Source organism: Protomyctophum bolini (assembly GCF_963924005.1).
Source record: "Protomyctophum bolini genome assembly, chromosome: 12".
NCBI classification, from domain to species: domain Eukaryota; kingdom Metazoa; phylum Chordata; class Actinopteri; order Myctophiformes; family Myctophidae; genus Protomyctophum; species Protomyctophum bolini.
Window position 1 is genome coordinate 40496330 of NC_137873.1, and position 14086 is coordinate 40510415.

Here is a 14086-nt window from a genome sequence, read left to right on the forward strand (position 1 = left end):
AGAACATTACATTGCGGAATACTGCTCCAGACAGTCTCACAGACATTAAGCCCTGGAGGACCCCTGGGGGTCCCCGGGGGGTCCCCGGGCCCCACTTTGAGAACCACTGGTATAGATCCCTTTGCTTTTGGTTCTAAATTCTGACAGAGCTGCCAGACAGCAAACATTCAAACATTTTAAAATAGACCACAATTATGTGAATTTGTATATATGTATTTGTATATATGTAAATCTAATTTATTTTTTCAGAGACAAAATGTTCCTCAGCCTTCCCTAACTAAATGGCTGAGGTTGTCAACAAATTCCCTTAAAGGATTTGCTTTTTTATATAGCCATATTCATATGGGCTTTTTCCTCTAAATAATTATGGGCCTAACCCTACACATTTCTTTCCACCTGAGCCTTTATGTTTAAACATCAATGTGAAAACAGCTTATAGCTGTTTACCCCCCCCCCCCCCCCCTCTCTCTCTCTCTCTCTCTCTCTCTGTCCCCACACAGTCTGATTTTCTCGTGGTTAGTGACACCATGCACATCCCCAGCTCAAGCATCAGTGCACCTCTCATCATGTCCCAAACATTTCCCCTGGCACACATTTCCACCTCATACTGCATCATAGAAAACAGTGTACCACAGTGATTATGTGGGCTTGTGCACATCCAGCTATGGAACGAGCCGTGTACGAGGGAGGAGATATGAGATCATATGGCAGGTCTTTTTTTATTTATAACTCGCACCTCTCCCCTTTCCATTTGTAAACAAATATTGCAAGTAATCAACACACGCACAGACCAGGCTATGCCGTTAAGACCACACAGTGTAAGATAGTAGTCGTGCATGTGTTGAGGCACGTCAACACATAGACACCCCCCGCCCCCCCCAACAAAACAAATACTTTATGATTAAACTCATTTAGTTTGTCCTTGATCCTGCGGTTACTGGCCCACGACTCCTGCATGACACCCGTGTCAGTCTAATGGATCTTTAGCAGGTGCATCACCCCCTCCACCCCCAACCCCACCCCACCCCCCCCCCTGTCCCTGAGTAACCTAGGGCCACATTCTAGCACCACGCCAGAGCCAGTAGCAGAAAACTGGACACCAGCGACCCCAGCTCCTGATATGTACTTCGCCTTCCTAACATCCATTATTTTTAGCCGGGATCCGAGCGCGGCCAGCCATCCCCTCTTAATATGGGAAAAGAGTTCCTCGTATATACACACACGGCATGCAAGTCTCTATATTCATCTTCCCAATCTTCCTGTCGTTTGGCTCAAGGTAGCTGCATGGCGCTCTCTATGCAACGGATGTCAGACCCTGATCCTCTTTTTATTCATCTCACTATTTCTACCTCTCTCTAACTCTCTTTCTTTCTTCGCTCTTGTCTTCTGCTGTCCTCTGTCTGCACAGGGGGAGCAGGATGTTGCCCCTGCACCTCTTCACTCCACCCACTTCAAACTTGTAACATACGCACATGCATACACACGCACACACACACACGCACACACACCTATATTCAGAACTTAGCCCAACCCCTCTCACACCCTATGCCTTGTTGCCAGCTCCCCATGTGGGGTTTTTAATAAGAAGGGTTCAGGAGTTGGTCTTGCTCTCTTCTGGGTGGCGCGGTTCGGAATTGCTCCTTCATCGTTTCTCACCAGTTCTCTCTTATTTTTCTTTTTAATTATAGATATTCTCACATTTCTACCTTTTTGAGACTACAGCGTTATCGGTTGTATAGGTTGTGCCAAAAACCAGAGAGGAACCATGAAGTGGAGCTGGGTGCTTGTGGTGGTGCTGCTGTCTCTCAGCGGACTGTCATGGGGTGCAGGTGACAGTGACAATGGCCTGGACTTCCCCGAGTACGACGGCAAGGACCGGGTCCATCACCTGAGCGCCAAGAACTATAAGGCCGTGATGAAGAAGTACGACGTGATGGTGGTGTACTACCACGAGCATCCCGGGAGCAGCCGTGTCGCCCAGAGACAGTTCCAGATGGAGGAGCTTGCCCTTGAGGTGGGTTTGGAGAACCAGTTGGGTTCTGGAGAACCAGTTGGGTGGCAGCCAGGTCTTAAATCAGAACCAGAACCAGTTGGGTGGCAGCCAGGTCTTAGGACCAGTCTTAGAACCAGTTGGGTGGCAGCCAGGTCTTAAACCAGAACCAGTTGGGTGGCAGCCAGGTCCTAAACCATAACCAGAACCAGTTGGGTGACAGCCAGGTCTCAGGGGTTGTGGATAAGGTGGACTGATAACATGTCATGGAATCATCTTGACATAACTTCTCAAAGTATACACCATATAGGCACATACACACATTCTACGAGGACTGGGCTATTATATACAGGAGGATACATTTGCTCAGGAATAATTGATAAAAGCCTGTGAGTGTAGGTTCAACAGGGTGTTTGATATTTTAATGTATTATTGATGTACAGATGTCATTTTTACCCTGGGTGCTGCTGCTGGAACATTTTTAGTTTTAACAAATATTTTGGCAGGTGAGGTGAGGTGGTAGTAGAGGTGAGGCTGGGGTGGGGAGGTGTAGGGCCACAAAAACACCTATATTGTTTACATTGCTGACATTATTGAATGCTGAAATGAAATACAAGAGATGGGAGGGGCTGGCTGAGGAGGATGTTTGAGGGGTGATGCTGTGTAGGAAATAGATTTGCTGGAATGAGAAATGCTGATAACTGAAGTGCTGAAAATGGTGGTCAAGAGGCTGTGAGACAGCATCCTGCATGCATGGGGCCAAGCAAGAGTGCTGAGGTCGGAAGGCGGATCACAGCCGTCATTCTGGCGTATGGTCAGAAAGTTGTTCACGGTATTGCATTTCATACAGTACAGTACATGCGTGCGTGTGTGTTTGTGTTTTGGGTGTGTATATAGTGTGTGTGCGTGTGTATGTACGTACATACGTCCATCAGTATAACATTGCAACCGACTGGAACCTACAGTAACAACTACTGTGTCTGTATGCGTACAGCAGGGGAAGTATGTGGTCAAAGGGACTGCTGTCATGTGAGATGACTCCTTTCTAAGGAACAGAGGTTACATCATCATATACACCCGAGCTGTTGCCTTATGGCCTCAGTGGCATCACTCAGTCATGAATCCTCACACCATCTTTTTTCATCATCCAACGTTTGAAATGTTTGAAATGTTTTCTGAGGAAATAGGCTATACTATATAGCCTATTTCCTCAGAAAACATTGATATGATATGTTGGTATTTGAACCTATAGCCGTGTGTGTGTGTGTGTGTGTGTGTGTGTGTGTGTGTGTGTGTGTGTGTGTGCGTGTGCGTGTGCGTGTGTGTGTGTGTTTGCGTGTGCGTGCGTGCATAGTTTCAAATACCAACATATCATGTTTTTGTTTTGCGTGACCTGCAAAACATCAGTTTGATGTTGATACATTGTTTAATGTCTTATTTAGCTGTCTGTTCTTTTTTTTACAATCTTAGAACACACAGTAACATTTAGCTGATTAGATAATGCTAATGATTTATGGTGAAATGGACAAGAACAACATGTGCAATGCAGAGACTTCCAAAGTGACTACCGGTATATGGAGCCACACATTTTAAATTGCAGTCATTCTTCTTTGTTTCTATTTAAAGCATCTTTGAGTGTTCAGAAAAAAAGCACTATACAGTCGATGTTGTATGGATGTTGTTGTTGTTGTTAATATTATTATTCATCTCCATATGTAATAGAATCTTGAACTAAACTCTCAGACAACATTCTGATGACATCTGATGACCAAACACTTAACTGTACATCCGATCTGTGAAGAAATACAGAGTAACATATACATCTCCAGCATGGACTGCATATTACTGAACAGATGGTCGGAATGACCTACTTCGTGGAATACATTCTGGACTATACTAAACCTTTGGGGTTTCCTGCATGGTTTGATAGCATATTGATCAATGTTTTTCAAAGAGCAATATGACAACAGATATGTTTCAAAGCTTTACCGGGAAAACATGAAGAATGTAGCTGTTACAGCACTCTTTTGAGAGAAGCCCAAGATATTCATGTGGCTGCATGGGTCCAAACCATCAAACCAAACCTTTCTGCACATCGACACAATAAAGCAGGTAGCATTAATGTATGAATTGCATTTTTATAGCGCTTTTCCAAGTGCTCAAAGCGCTTTACAATGGTTCATTCATTCATACATTGGGAGGTGAAGCGGCGAACAGTCGACGCCAGCGTCCTCACTTCCCACATTCACACACCAAGCAATGGTAGCAAGCTCACACCAACCGACTCATTGGAGGCAATGTAGGGTTCAGTGTCTTGCCCAAGGACACTTCGACATGTAGGACAGGAGGGGTCGGGATTTGAACCGCCGACCCAGGGATCATTGGACGACCTGCTCTACCTCCTGAGCCACAGCCGCCCAAAAGCATTAGTTCTAGCCTGCCAGCCTGGCACGGCGGCCAGACTGATTGGTCTGGAATCGCTGTGTGGAACCTGCATTTCCACTAAGGGGAAGATAAAAAGCAAGAATGCCTCTGGTCTGGTGATGAACCCGCGCCACATTTGCATACTGGGTCCTGGTTGGTCCCTCGCTACTTCGGAGGGAGCCAAATCCAATCACAACTGAGCGGTGCCAGACCAAATCTGCCGAGGACGAATCGACTTTGCAATGGCAGATTGGTCTGGTTTCCAGGCTACTTAATGTCACCATACAGAAGTTAACACACCACCGACCCCCACTGCAGTGTCACCATCCACTGTCCCCTTGGGGTCAGGTTGTTTTGTGAAATTGTGACCTACTGCAAGGCTCCGTAAGCTCTATGCACAGTTCCCAGGGTTACTGCATGGAGCCATAGGAGCACATTCAGATCCAATTAAATGGCTGTTCTGTTAGACTTAGAAGGATATTTTAACGTTGATTACCAGTCCCACGGTATCTTCTAAAAATCATAATCAATCATTCAGGTTTTTCTTAGACCCATTATTAACGATAAACCCATATAATAACAATCAAAGTGGAAGATTGGATATAGAAAAACTACAGTCGTTTTTTTTATACAGTATGCTTTATAGACTATATTTATAGGGCTGTGTGGACGTCCTGTGTGAGGCCAAACGTAAATACTTTTTGAAAAGGTTGAAAGACACAGACTCACCAGAGAGAAAGAGAGAGAGAGCTCAACCCTACTCTCTGCCAGTGGTGGAAAGTACATTTACTTAAGTACAACTTTGAGGTATTTGTACTTTAATTGAATATTACCAATTGTCGATATTTTTACTTCTACTTTTGTACTTTTACTCAAGTACATTTTGAAAACCCGGCCATAGTAGTAGCCTAGATACTTTTTCCCACCAATTCTCTCAACCCATGCGGTCTCCTCTGTGTTGAAGAAGAAGCTGTGGTCATTGGTCAAGCATGCTGGAGGTTCTGGCAGCAGCAGTGCCCGGTCAGCTCTGTTGGTTCTGGTTCTGGAGGTTCTGGCAGCAGCAGTGCCCGGTCAGCTCTGTTGGTTCTGGTTCTGGAGGTTCTGGCAGCAGCAGTGCCCGGTCAGCTCTGGTGCCTGATTGACACATGCAGCGAGCACTGTACAGTACATGTCAGCAGGAACACCTCCTGTCCAGAATAGCCCAGCAGGGTCTGCTGCTATATTTAGACAGTGCTGCTTTTGTGGTGGATATGGAGCTCCCTTGATTTTGTGTTTCTCTTGAGGAAATATACAATATAGAGGGTATATGCACATAATAAAGTGAGTGGCAAATGGAGTGGTAAAGTGTGAGGCAAAGTGAGTTTAACGTTGTTTATCAGGTAGAACTATTCTGTTTGGATGTATGGGCTGTTAAGACCAGAAAGTCGTTTTTTTGCCACTCGGTAGGCGTTCCCGCATAACTTCCGGGTATGATGATGATGTCATGCGCATACAATGTTTGATTCGCCATTCCTCAGTCTTGAGTACTGTAGGAGCCGTTTGAGCCACCATATTGTTTCAATGTTTCATATTGTCAATGTGTCAATCGAGGCCTAGGTTGCCATGGTTACAGGGAGGGTATTTAAGCCCTAATGAGGCACAGGTGGCAGAGGCAAACAGTTTTTAGACTGTGTTCATATTAAGATCTGTATCCTCCGGTTTATCTTTATATTGTATGCAATTAGTATAGGACTTTGAGCAGCTAATAAAAATAATTGAATATGAACTCAGTGAATGTTTGGATATCAGTTTCTGGAGCACATGTCTGAACTTCCACGGCAACCAGTAGCACCCAAGTATAGGACTTTTGGCTCTACAAGTACCTTAGGAGTTGGGACTGAATGGGTAGTAGTCACCCCCTCAAACACACGCCAGGTTGTACGGATGTTGTAAGAAAGTTTGGGCAATAAAGATTTACACCAGAAGACAACTGGTTAACCATAATGATTGATCAACCACAACACTATGAATTGTTTACAAAGGGAGTCTACCAACGCGCCTCAAGCCTAAAACGGCTGATCCGGTGCTTCACAGGTGCAGGGACATCAAAGTTGCATAAGGAGAAGAGACTGGAGCAGCACGGACATTTAGAGCCTTTTATTAAGGTGCTGAGTATACAAAACGACTAACGTTTTTCAGAAGACCGCAAGGTCGAAACGTTAGTCGTTTTGTATACTCAGCACCTTAATAAACGACTCTAAATGTCCGTGCTGCTCCACTCTCTTCTCCTTATGCAACTATGAATTGTTTATTACATTTTAGATTAGAAACTCTCAGACCTGAACCATTCCTCAAAATTAGCAATTTAGAGAGTTTGAATGCCCACCTTTTGCCAACATTGTGAGTCCTATATGGATCTATACAGAAAGGCCTATACTGTAGTGTAGTATCGATTGAACCGAAATAGATATTTTATTATTCTAAACCAGGGGTGCCCAACAAAACAGTACCAATTCCATTTCAAGTGTGTCTGTCTTATGTAACACCAGCGCCGCTATTCCAAAGCCCCTTCGGGGTTTTTTTTTAACTTTTTTCAGCAATGGGATAATACTTTTTGGGTGGGTACTGCATGGGTAGACCTTGTTGCGCTGAAAGTAGCTCTCAAGTCAAAAAAAGTGCAGGCAAAAGGAAAGTTCCATGAAATATGAGAGACTACTTTTATTTATATATTAAGGGATGGTTGGAGTAAACAATTTGTATTTATACATTACAGATGACATAATCACGAGTGTCAACAACAGAATGTGGAGGGGTGTTGTCCATGGGGTATTTAGTTTTTGGACTGCTAGTTGTGTTTTGTTTTTTGTTTGTTTTTACTTGTCTTTTTCTTTTGTGTAAGTCATGCTAATTTTGTATGATTTATTGAAAGAATCCCTGTTCTAAACTGTCTGGTGGAGAAGTCAATCACATATAGTCAGGTTCTCTCAAGTTTTACAGAATTCGGTATCTGAGATGAAAGTTTAAATCTGCCTTCAACTAACATTGTGTTTTATTTTTCAGCTTGCCGCCCAGGTCCTAGATGACTTTGAAGATGAACAAATCGGGGTCGCTCTCATTGATGAGAAGTTGGACAAGGCGGTTGCAAAGAAATTTGGTAAATACACAGTGAGTTTGAGATTGCTACACAGATATATGAATGTAATTCCATTCTCAAATCAGACCAGTGGTTATAATTAATATTCACAATCTACACTAAACCTGAATCTGATTGGAAATGTATCTTTTACCCCCAAATTTTCAAACTCTTTTGGGTGGCAAATATGTATTATGTGTGGTAAGGATAAATGAGGTTACCCACAGGTTGTACACTTACAACTCACTGTACTATAGAATGCACATCTGCAGTCAATAACTAGGAAGAAAACAAAACCAACCAACGGACAAGTCTGACCTCTGGTGGATTTGAGACCCAACGGCTAATGTATACACGGTCTACGACCATGTGTAGCTTGCCATAAATAACGTATTATTAGTTGAGAATTGGGCTTAACATCTCTCTTTGTTTCCCCAGACCTCGATGAGCCCGACAGTATCTACATCTTCACGGCTGATGAAATCATAGAATATGACGGAGAGCTCACACCACACACGCTTGTGGAGTTCATCTATGATGTTCGTGAGGATATTATGCTCCCAGTGAAATAATAGCCTGCTTTATCTAGTACCAATATATAATGCATGAGTCGCTATTTAATTATTTCTTAAAGGACCACTTCACCACTTTTCAACCTATCTTCATATAATAGGTCCTCACTAATAATCATGATAAAATGGCACGATTTATTCTACTCAGTCTGTGTCTCATAGGAGGGCTGTGGGCAGTTTAGAAACAGTCTTCCAGTGACATCATCATTAGGCTGATTTTTTTTTTACAAAAAAGTTAGATTTTCATTATCGTGAGAACGATGGCTTCCATTTTCGCATTGCAACTTTTCAGGACTAGAAAGACTGCAGTTTCCATTAGCTTGTGGCTTGTATTCCCCATCGATTATGTCACTGGAAGACGGTTTCTAAACTGCCCACAGCCCTCCTATGGGACACAGACTGAGTAGAAAAGAATCGTGCCATTTTATCATGATTATTAGTGAGGACCTATTATATGACGATAGGTTGAAAAGTGGTCCTTTAAAGGAGTGTCTGACAGCCATATCTACGACTACTCTACTAGAGTCTCTACATACTCTGCCTCATCATGTCCGTCTCTGTGTCTCCTCCGACTACACAATGTTCCCCTATAGGTCCTTGAGGAACCCGTGGAAATCATTGACAGCATGAGGGAACTTAAAGGCTTCCAGACCCTTGACGAGGACACCAAACTGATAGGCTACTTTAAGGGTCTCAAGTCTGAACGTAAGAATGCATGAGAAAATGTTTTAATCGGTTGCCAATTTTCACTTTAATCATTATCAAAGGGGTGGTATGAGAGAATACAATTTAGAATACAGTACAAATTTGGCAACAACCGTGCATGTTTCACTTTCACTTAACATTCAGCTTGCTGTTTTATTTACTGATATCTTGTTGGAGCTGTGATTATGCTGTTGTTTTTTTACCCCGTAGTTAGTATTATGTTGTTGTTTTTTTAACCTGTTCTGTAAAGCACTTTGTGACTATGTCTTGAAATGTGCTATATACAGTAAATAAATTCATTATTATCATTAAGTATCTACGATATAGTATGATGGTGCTTTCTTGCAGACAAAGACTAATTAACTCCTTCAGTTCCTTGTCCACAAGAGACACCATTGTGGGATGGAGTATAAATTAAGCTATAAGTTCTTCTGAAACAGCATGATGGATGCCTGTACATTTTCAGATTTTGTGGCGTTTGAGGACGCTGCTGAAGAGTTCCACCCTCACATCAAGTTCTTCGCAACCTTCAATCCCAGGGTGAGCAACATCATGATCCCTATACCTGGCGTACCTGAAGTGACCTCTCTGTTTGGCAGAGCCTTTGCAAGTTTTCAAAACAGACAAGAACAAGCAACTATTTTAATTCCTTTCTGGACGAGCAAAAAAGAGATGCAGTGTTGTATCCCCATAGCTCAATGCAACAACACTGCATCTCTGTGTCTCTTTTGCTTGTCCAGAAAGGAAGTAAAATAGTTGCTTGTTCTTGTTCTTGTTTTGAAAACTTGTAAAGGTCTTGTAGTTGTGACTGTGAGGTCAACTTTTTGACTTTTCAAAATGGCCTCAACCAGAACAGCCCATTCTGGTAATCAACCATATAACTTGTTTCAATTGTGCATCTGCTGCACCGCAGCACCAAACACCACAATGCTCTACCAAAGTGAAATATCACCCTATGAATGCGCTAGTCACCACGTGATCAAAGGGTTACTTGACATACAGAATGTTCTCTATAGTGTAACATAAAGAAGTAACATCAAGCTCTGAACAACCTGTGAGGTGTTAAAGTAGGAGACCCCTTGTGAAAGTAAGTTGTATATACTCTACTGTACGTGATGGTTGGCTAGCCTCCAACTGTTTGGTACAATCCACTGCGGTACAGATCGCCAGAGCTCTGGAGCTGAGGATAAATGAGGTGGACTTCTACGAGCCTTTCCTAGACGATCCCCTTGTCATCCCTGGAAAACCCTACAGTGAGAAAGAGCTGGTGAACTTCATTGAAGATAATGACAGGTGAGACCCAATGGGATGGGAGGGAGATGGAGATAGAACCTTTGTTCTGATTGGCCAATGCATAACCGGGTTAACCTGAGAACACCTATAGAATGAATGAAAGCCATGGAAGATATATATTTTAAATGTAACGTTGTAATAGTTTTTGAGACTATATATATTCCTCATGCACGCGCACACACACACACACACACACACACACACACACACACACACACACACACACAGTTATAATTTAATAAGATCATGTCATTCCTTGACATAGACCAACCCTGAGGAAACTGCAACCAAACAATGTGTACGAGATATGGGTAAGCTCCCAACGGTGACAGCATTTTGTGACATTGTTAAGCCTCACTAACAATTCTTTTTTAATTTTTTTGTAAGTATGATTTTGTCTGTCAAACTGTGCATCATCAAGCTACACTAATCCGAGAGGACGGCCATGGAGTTCAAGTCAGCTTTGCGTTGGATGTCACAGCACACACAAGCTCAAAATTTCACACAAAAAATTGTATTATGCAAAGAATGATAGCTGCTTCCCTCATCGTTAATGCACTTGCACGATCTACAGTTAATATGAAACTCTATGTTATTGCGCAACATTTCAAACGGAAGTACTGTGATGCAAAATTCCACACTTTTTTTTGGTTTTATTTTTATTTATTATTATTATTTGCGTGGTGCTAGAGCTCGACCGGCCTAATTTGGTACCAGAAAAAGCATCAACTGACACCTGCCTGGCTCTTCATTTGAAACGGTCTATATCTGCCACTGGGCTCTATGGATTGTTACAAAAAAAAACATTTGAGATAGATTTGTATTTTTTTGTATATAGAGTTATGTAAATGTGATAATGCAGAAATAATTTAAAAAATAGGTACGGTATATTATATATTGCAAGTTGGAATGAAACACAATTTCTGCATTTGTATTCATTTATTGAGTGAGGACCAATTATATGAAGATGAGTGGTGAAGTGGTCCTTTACTGGGTTAATGAAAATCTAAATTGCAACCCGTTCCCCTCTGCTGTATTCTTCTGACAGGACGATGATGTGGGCGGTCAACACATAATAGCCTTTGCAGAGGAGGCTGACCCAGGTAAAGAAACCTCAGATAAAACATTCCAATCTGAATTTAATCAATGTATAGGCCATTGTTGTGATGTTTCTGGTAGATGGACATAGCTCTGATTTATTGTTTACGTCACCAATAATAAGCCGACTACACTTCACAGATGGTTTTGAGTTCATGGACATCCTAAAGAAAGTTGCAGAAGACAATACAGACAACACTCAACTCAGCATTCTCTGGATTGACCCAGATGACTTCCCTTTGGTAAGAGACTATAGTTTCTGGTATTGTATACAAACAAACACAGGAATATTAGGGTTCAGGTCTATGTCTACACAATTCATCAATCATTATTTATGTTTGCCAGGAAATATAAAATGTTTTCTCTGCAGGTTGTTCCACACTGGGAGAAGATCTTTGGAATCGACCTGTCCGTTCCACAGATTGGTGTTGTTGATACATCGGATGTGAGTATATTGTCTTTATGCACTTTTTACGTTATACGTTTGGCCCAAACTAAAATGTTACAGATAGATAGATTATTCTGTGTGCCTGCCTTGCAATGGTTTGGATTCCGCCATAGTTAAAGGATAGCTTTGTTGTTGTTTTTTCAACCAAGGTTCATGTTTTAGGTTGTTGTTAGAGAAAGTAAAAGATGAGTGTTTTTTCTTTTTCTGCTTTCTTTTGTTTTAATGATTTTAGCTATTTTTGACAGGGGGGTGGGGGCATTCGAAGATTTTTTTCCCCAGGTACTACAGACCTCCAGTTTCATCAAAAATGACCACTTTCATTTATTTGACCCCAAGATTGCACAGACTTAGCGAGTTAAAATCCACCCGAAATAGTTAAATTGCTTACGGTAGTAATTCTTTCTTTATCACTCTACAGGCTGACAGTATATGGATGGATATGGATGATGATGATTTGCCATCTCCAAACGAGCTTCAGGACTGGATTGGAGATGTATTGTCAGGTGATGTTGATCCTGATGAGGATGACGATGATGATGATGACGATGATGATGATAATGATGACGACGACGACGATAACGACGATGACAATGATGACGACGATGATGACGATGATGATGACGATGACAATGATGATGATGACGATGATGACGACGATGACAATGACGACGATGATGACGACGATGACGATGATGACGATGACAATGATGACGATGATGACGACGACGATGACGACGATGATGATGACGATGACAATGATGATGACGACGACGACGACGATGACGACGATGATGATGACGATGACAATGATGACGACGATGACGACGATGACGACGATGACGACGATGACGACGATGATGATGACGATGACAATGATGACGACGATGACAATGACGACGATGATGACGACGATGACAATGACGACGATGATGATGACGATGACGATGATGACGATGACGATGATGACGATGACGATGATGATGACGATGATGACGATAACGACGATGACGATGATGACGACGATGACGATGATGACGATGACGATGACGAAGACAATGATGATGACGACGATGATGATGACGACGACGACGACGACAATGATGATGATGACGACGATAATGATGATGATGATGACGACGATGACAATGATGATGATGACGATGATGACGACGACGACGATGATGACGATGATGACGATGAATAAATTGTCGGTGGCACACACTATTCATAAGTCTGACCAAATCAGTTTCAAGAGTCAAGATTTTCTTAAATCCATCCATTTTTGTCATTATATTGATCTCACCATTATGTTCATATCCCGTCTCCTGTCTTCATCATTATCACTGCTCTGCATCTTGCCAGAACAATATTCCATTGCTCAGCTCCCCCAGTTCACAAGCTATATATCCCCAACCCTTCTGTTGCCTAAAGGGTGCTTAAACGTCTCCCACTTTGGTAGAGGTTTGGGTTGTGTAGTTACCTTGCCATGATGTAACTCTAAAACGTATTGCTCCATCCATCCAATTGATTTAAAGAAATTGATCATTCAAAATAAGCTCTTCATTGGCTTACATTGTACAGTGAGGACTCTCGGGGAGAGAACTTTCTACCCATAAACAAACACAAACAAAGCTGATTCTAACAATATAAAACATCACTAAATCCAGTTTTTTAATACAAATGTCAACGTCCTGTTGATTTTTCTAGTTTCATTTGGGAGAAAACCCTGACTGGATCTGTGGATAATGGATCAACAGGAATTTGACATTTCTATTTAAAAAACCAAACAGTAAGTTACTGGGTTTGGTGATGTTCTACATTGTCAGAATCAGCTTTGTTCGTTTAAGGACTAAAAATATATATATTTTGTTTAATTCTTGCACACCTTTGGCGTTACATCATGGCAAGGTAACTACACAACCCAAACCGCTACCAAAGTGGTCTAGCCCTTTAAAAAAAGAGAGCGTGCTTTCTAAGACCCCTTAATATCTTTTATTATTTTATTAGAGTAAAAGGAGAAACCAGTTTGAAACCTCAGCATCTAATGCTATTGATTTTTTTTTTTTATATTGCTCATGTTTTTTTTTTTCAAAGTGCTGGTGAACTGGTTGCAATCTCAATGCATTATGTCTGAGTCCATCTGTGAAGTCTGTTGCATTTTGAATATTTGAATTGTTGTTTATGTTCAGTTTTTTTTTACCCCAAACTCCAAACAAATGAAATATAATTCTACGGTGCTAGCAGGCCTCTCCAACGGGTCATAAGTCTCATGAGCGTAATCTGTAAAATTATTGTAACTTTGTGCACTGAAAGTGCTGTACATCTTATGTGGATGTTTTCTACTATATGACAAGAAATGTGTACAACAGTCATATTCTATTTTTGTAACAAGATAAATTACCTTACTGTAAAGTCTTAAATAAAGAACACCTTGGACAAAATTC

At 41.7% G+C, this 14086-nt stretch overlaps 1 protein-coding gene across 1 annotated transcript; it reads left to right on the forward strand.

Annotated features, from left to right (window-relative positions):
- Window positions 1–1552: 1552 nt before the first annotated feature.
- On the forward strand, window positions 1553–14086 carry casq1a (calsequestrin 1a). Its single transcript, XM_080777211.1, has 11 exons — window positions 1553–2014; window positions 7454–7547; window positions 7965–8065; window positions 8692–8803; window positions 9270–9343; window positions 9966–10096; window positions 10362–10407; window positions 11145–11199; window positions 11336–11436; window positions 11565–11639; window positions 12061–14086. The coding sequence occupies exons 1-11, from the start codon at window positions 1766–1768 to the stop codon at window positions 12844–12846; spliced, it is 1824 nt and encodes a 607-aa protein (XP_080633337.1). The 5' UTR covers window positions 1553–1765; the 3' UTR covers window positions 12847–14086.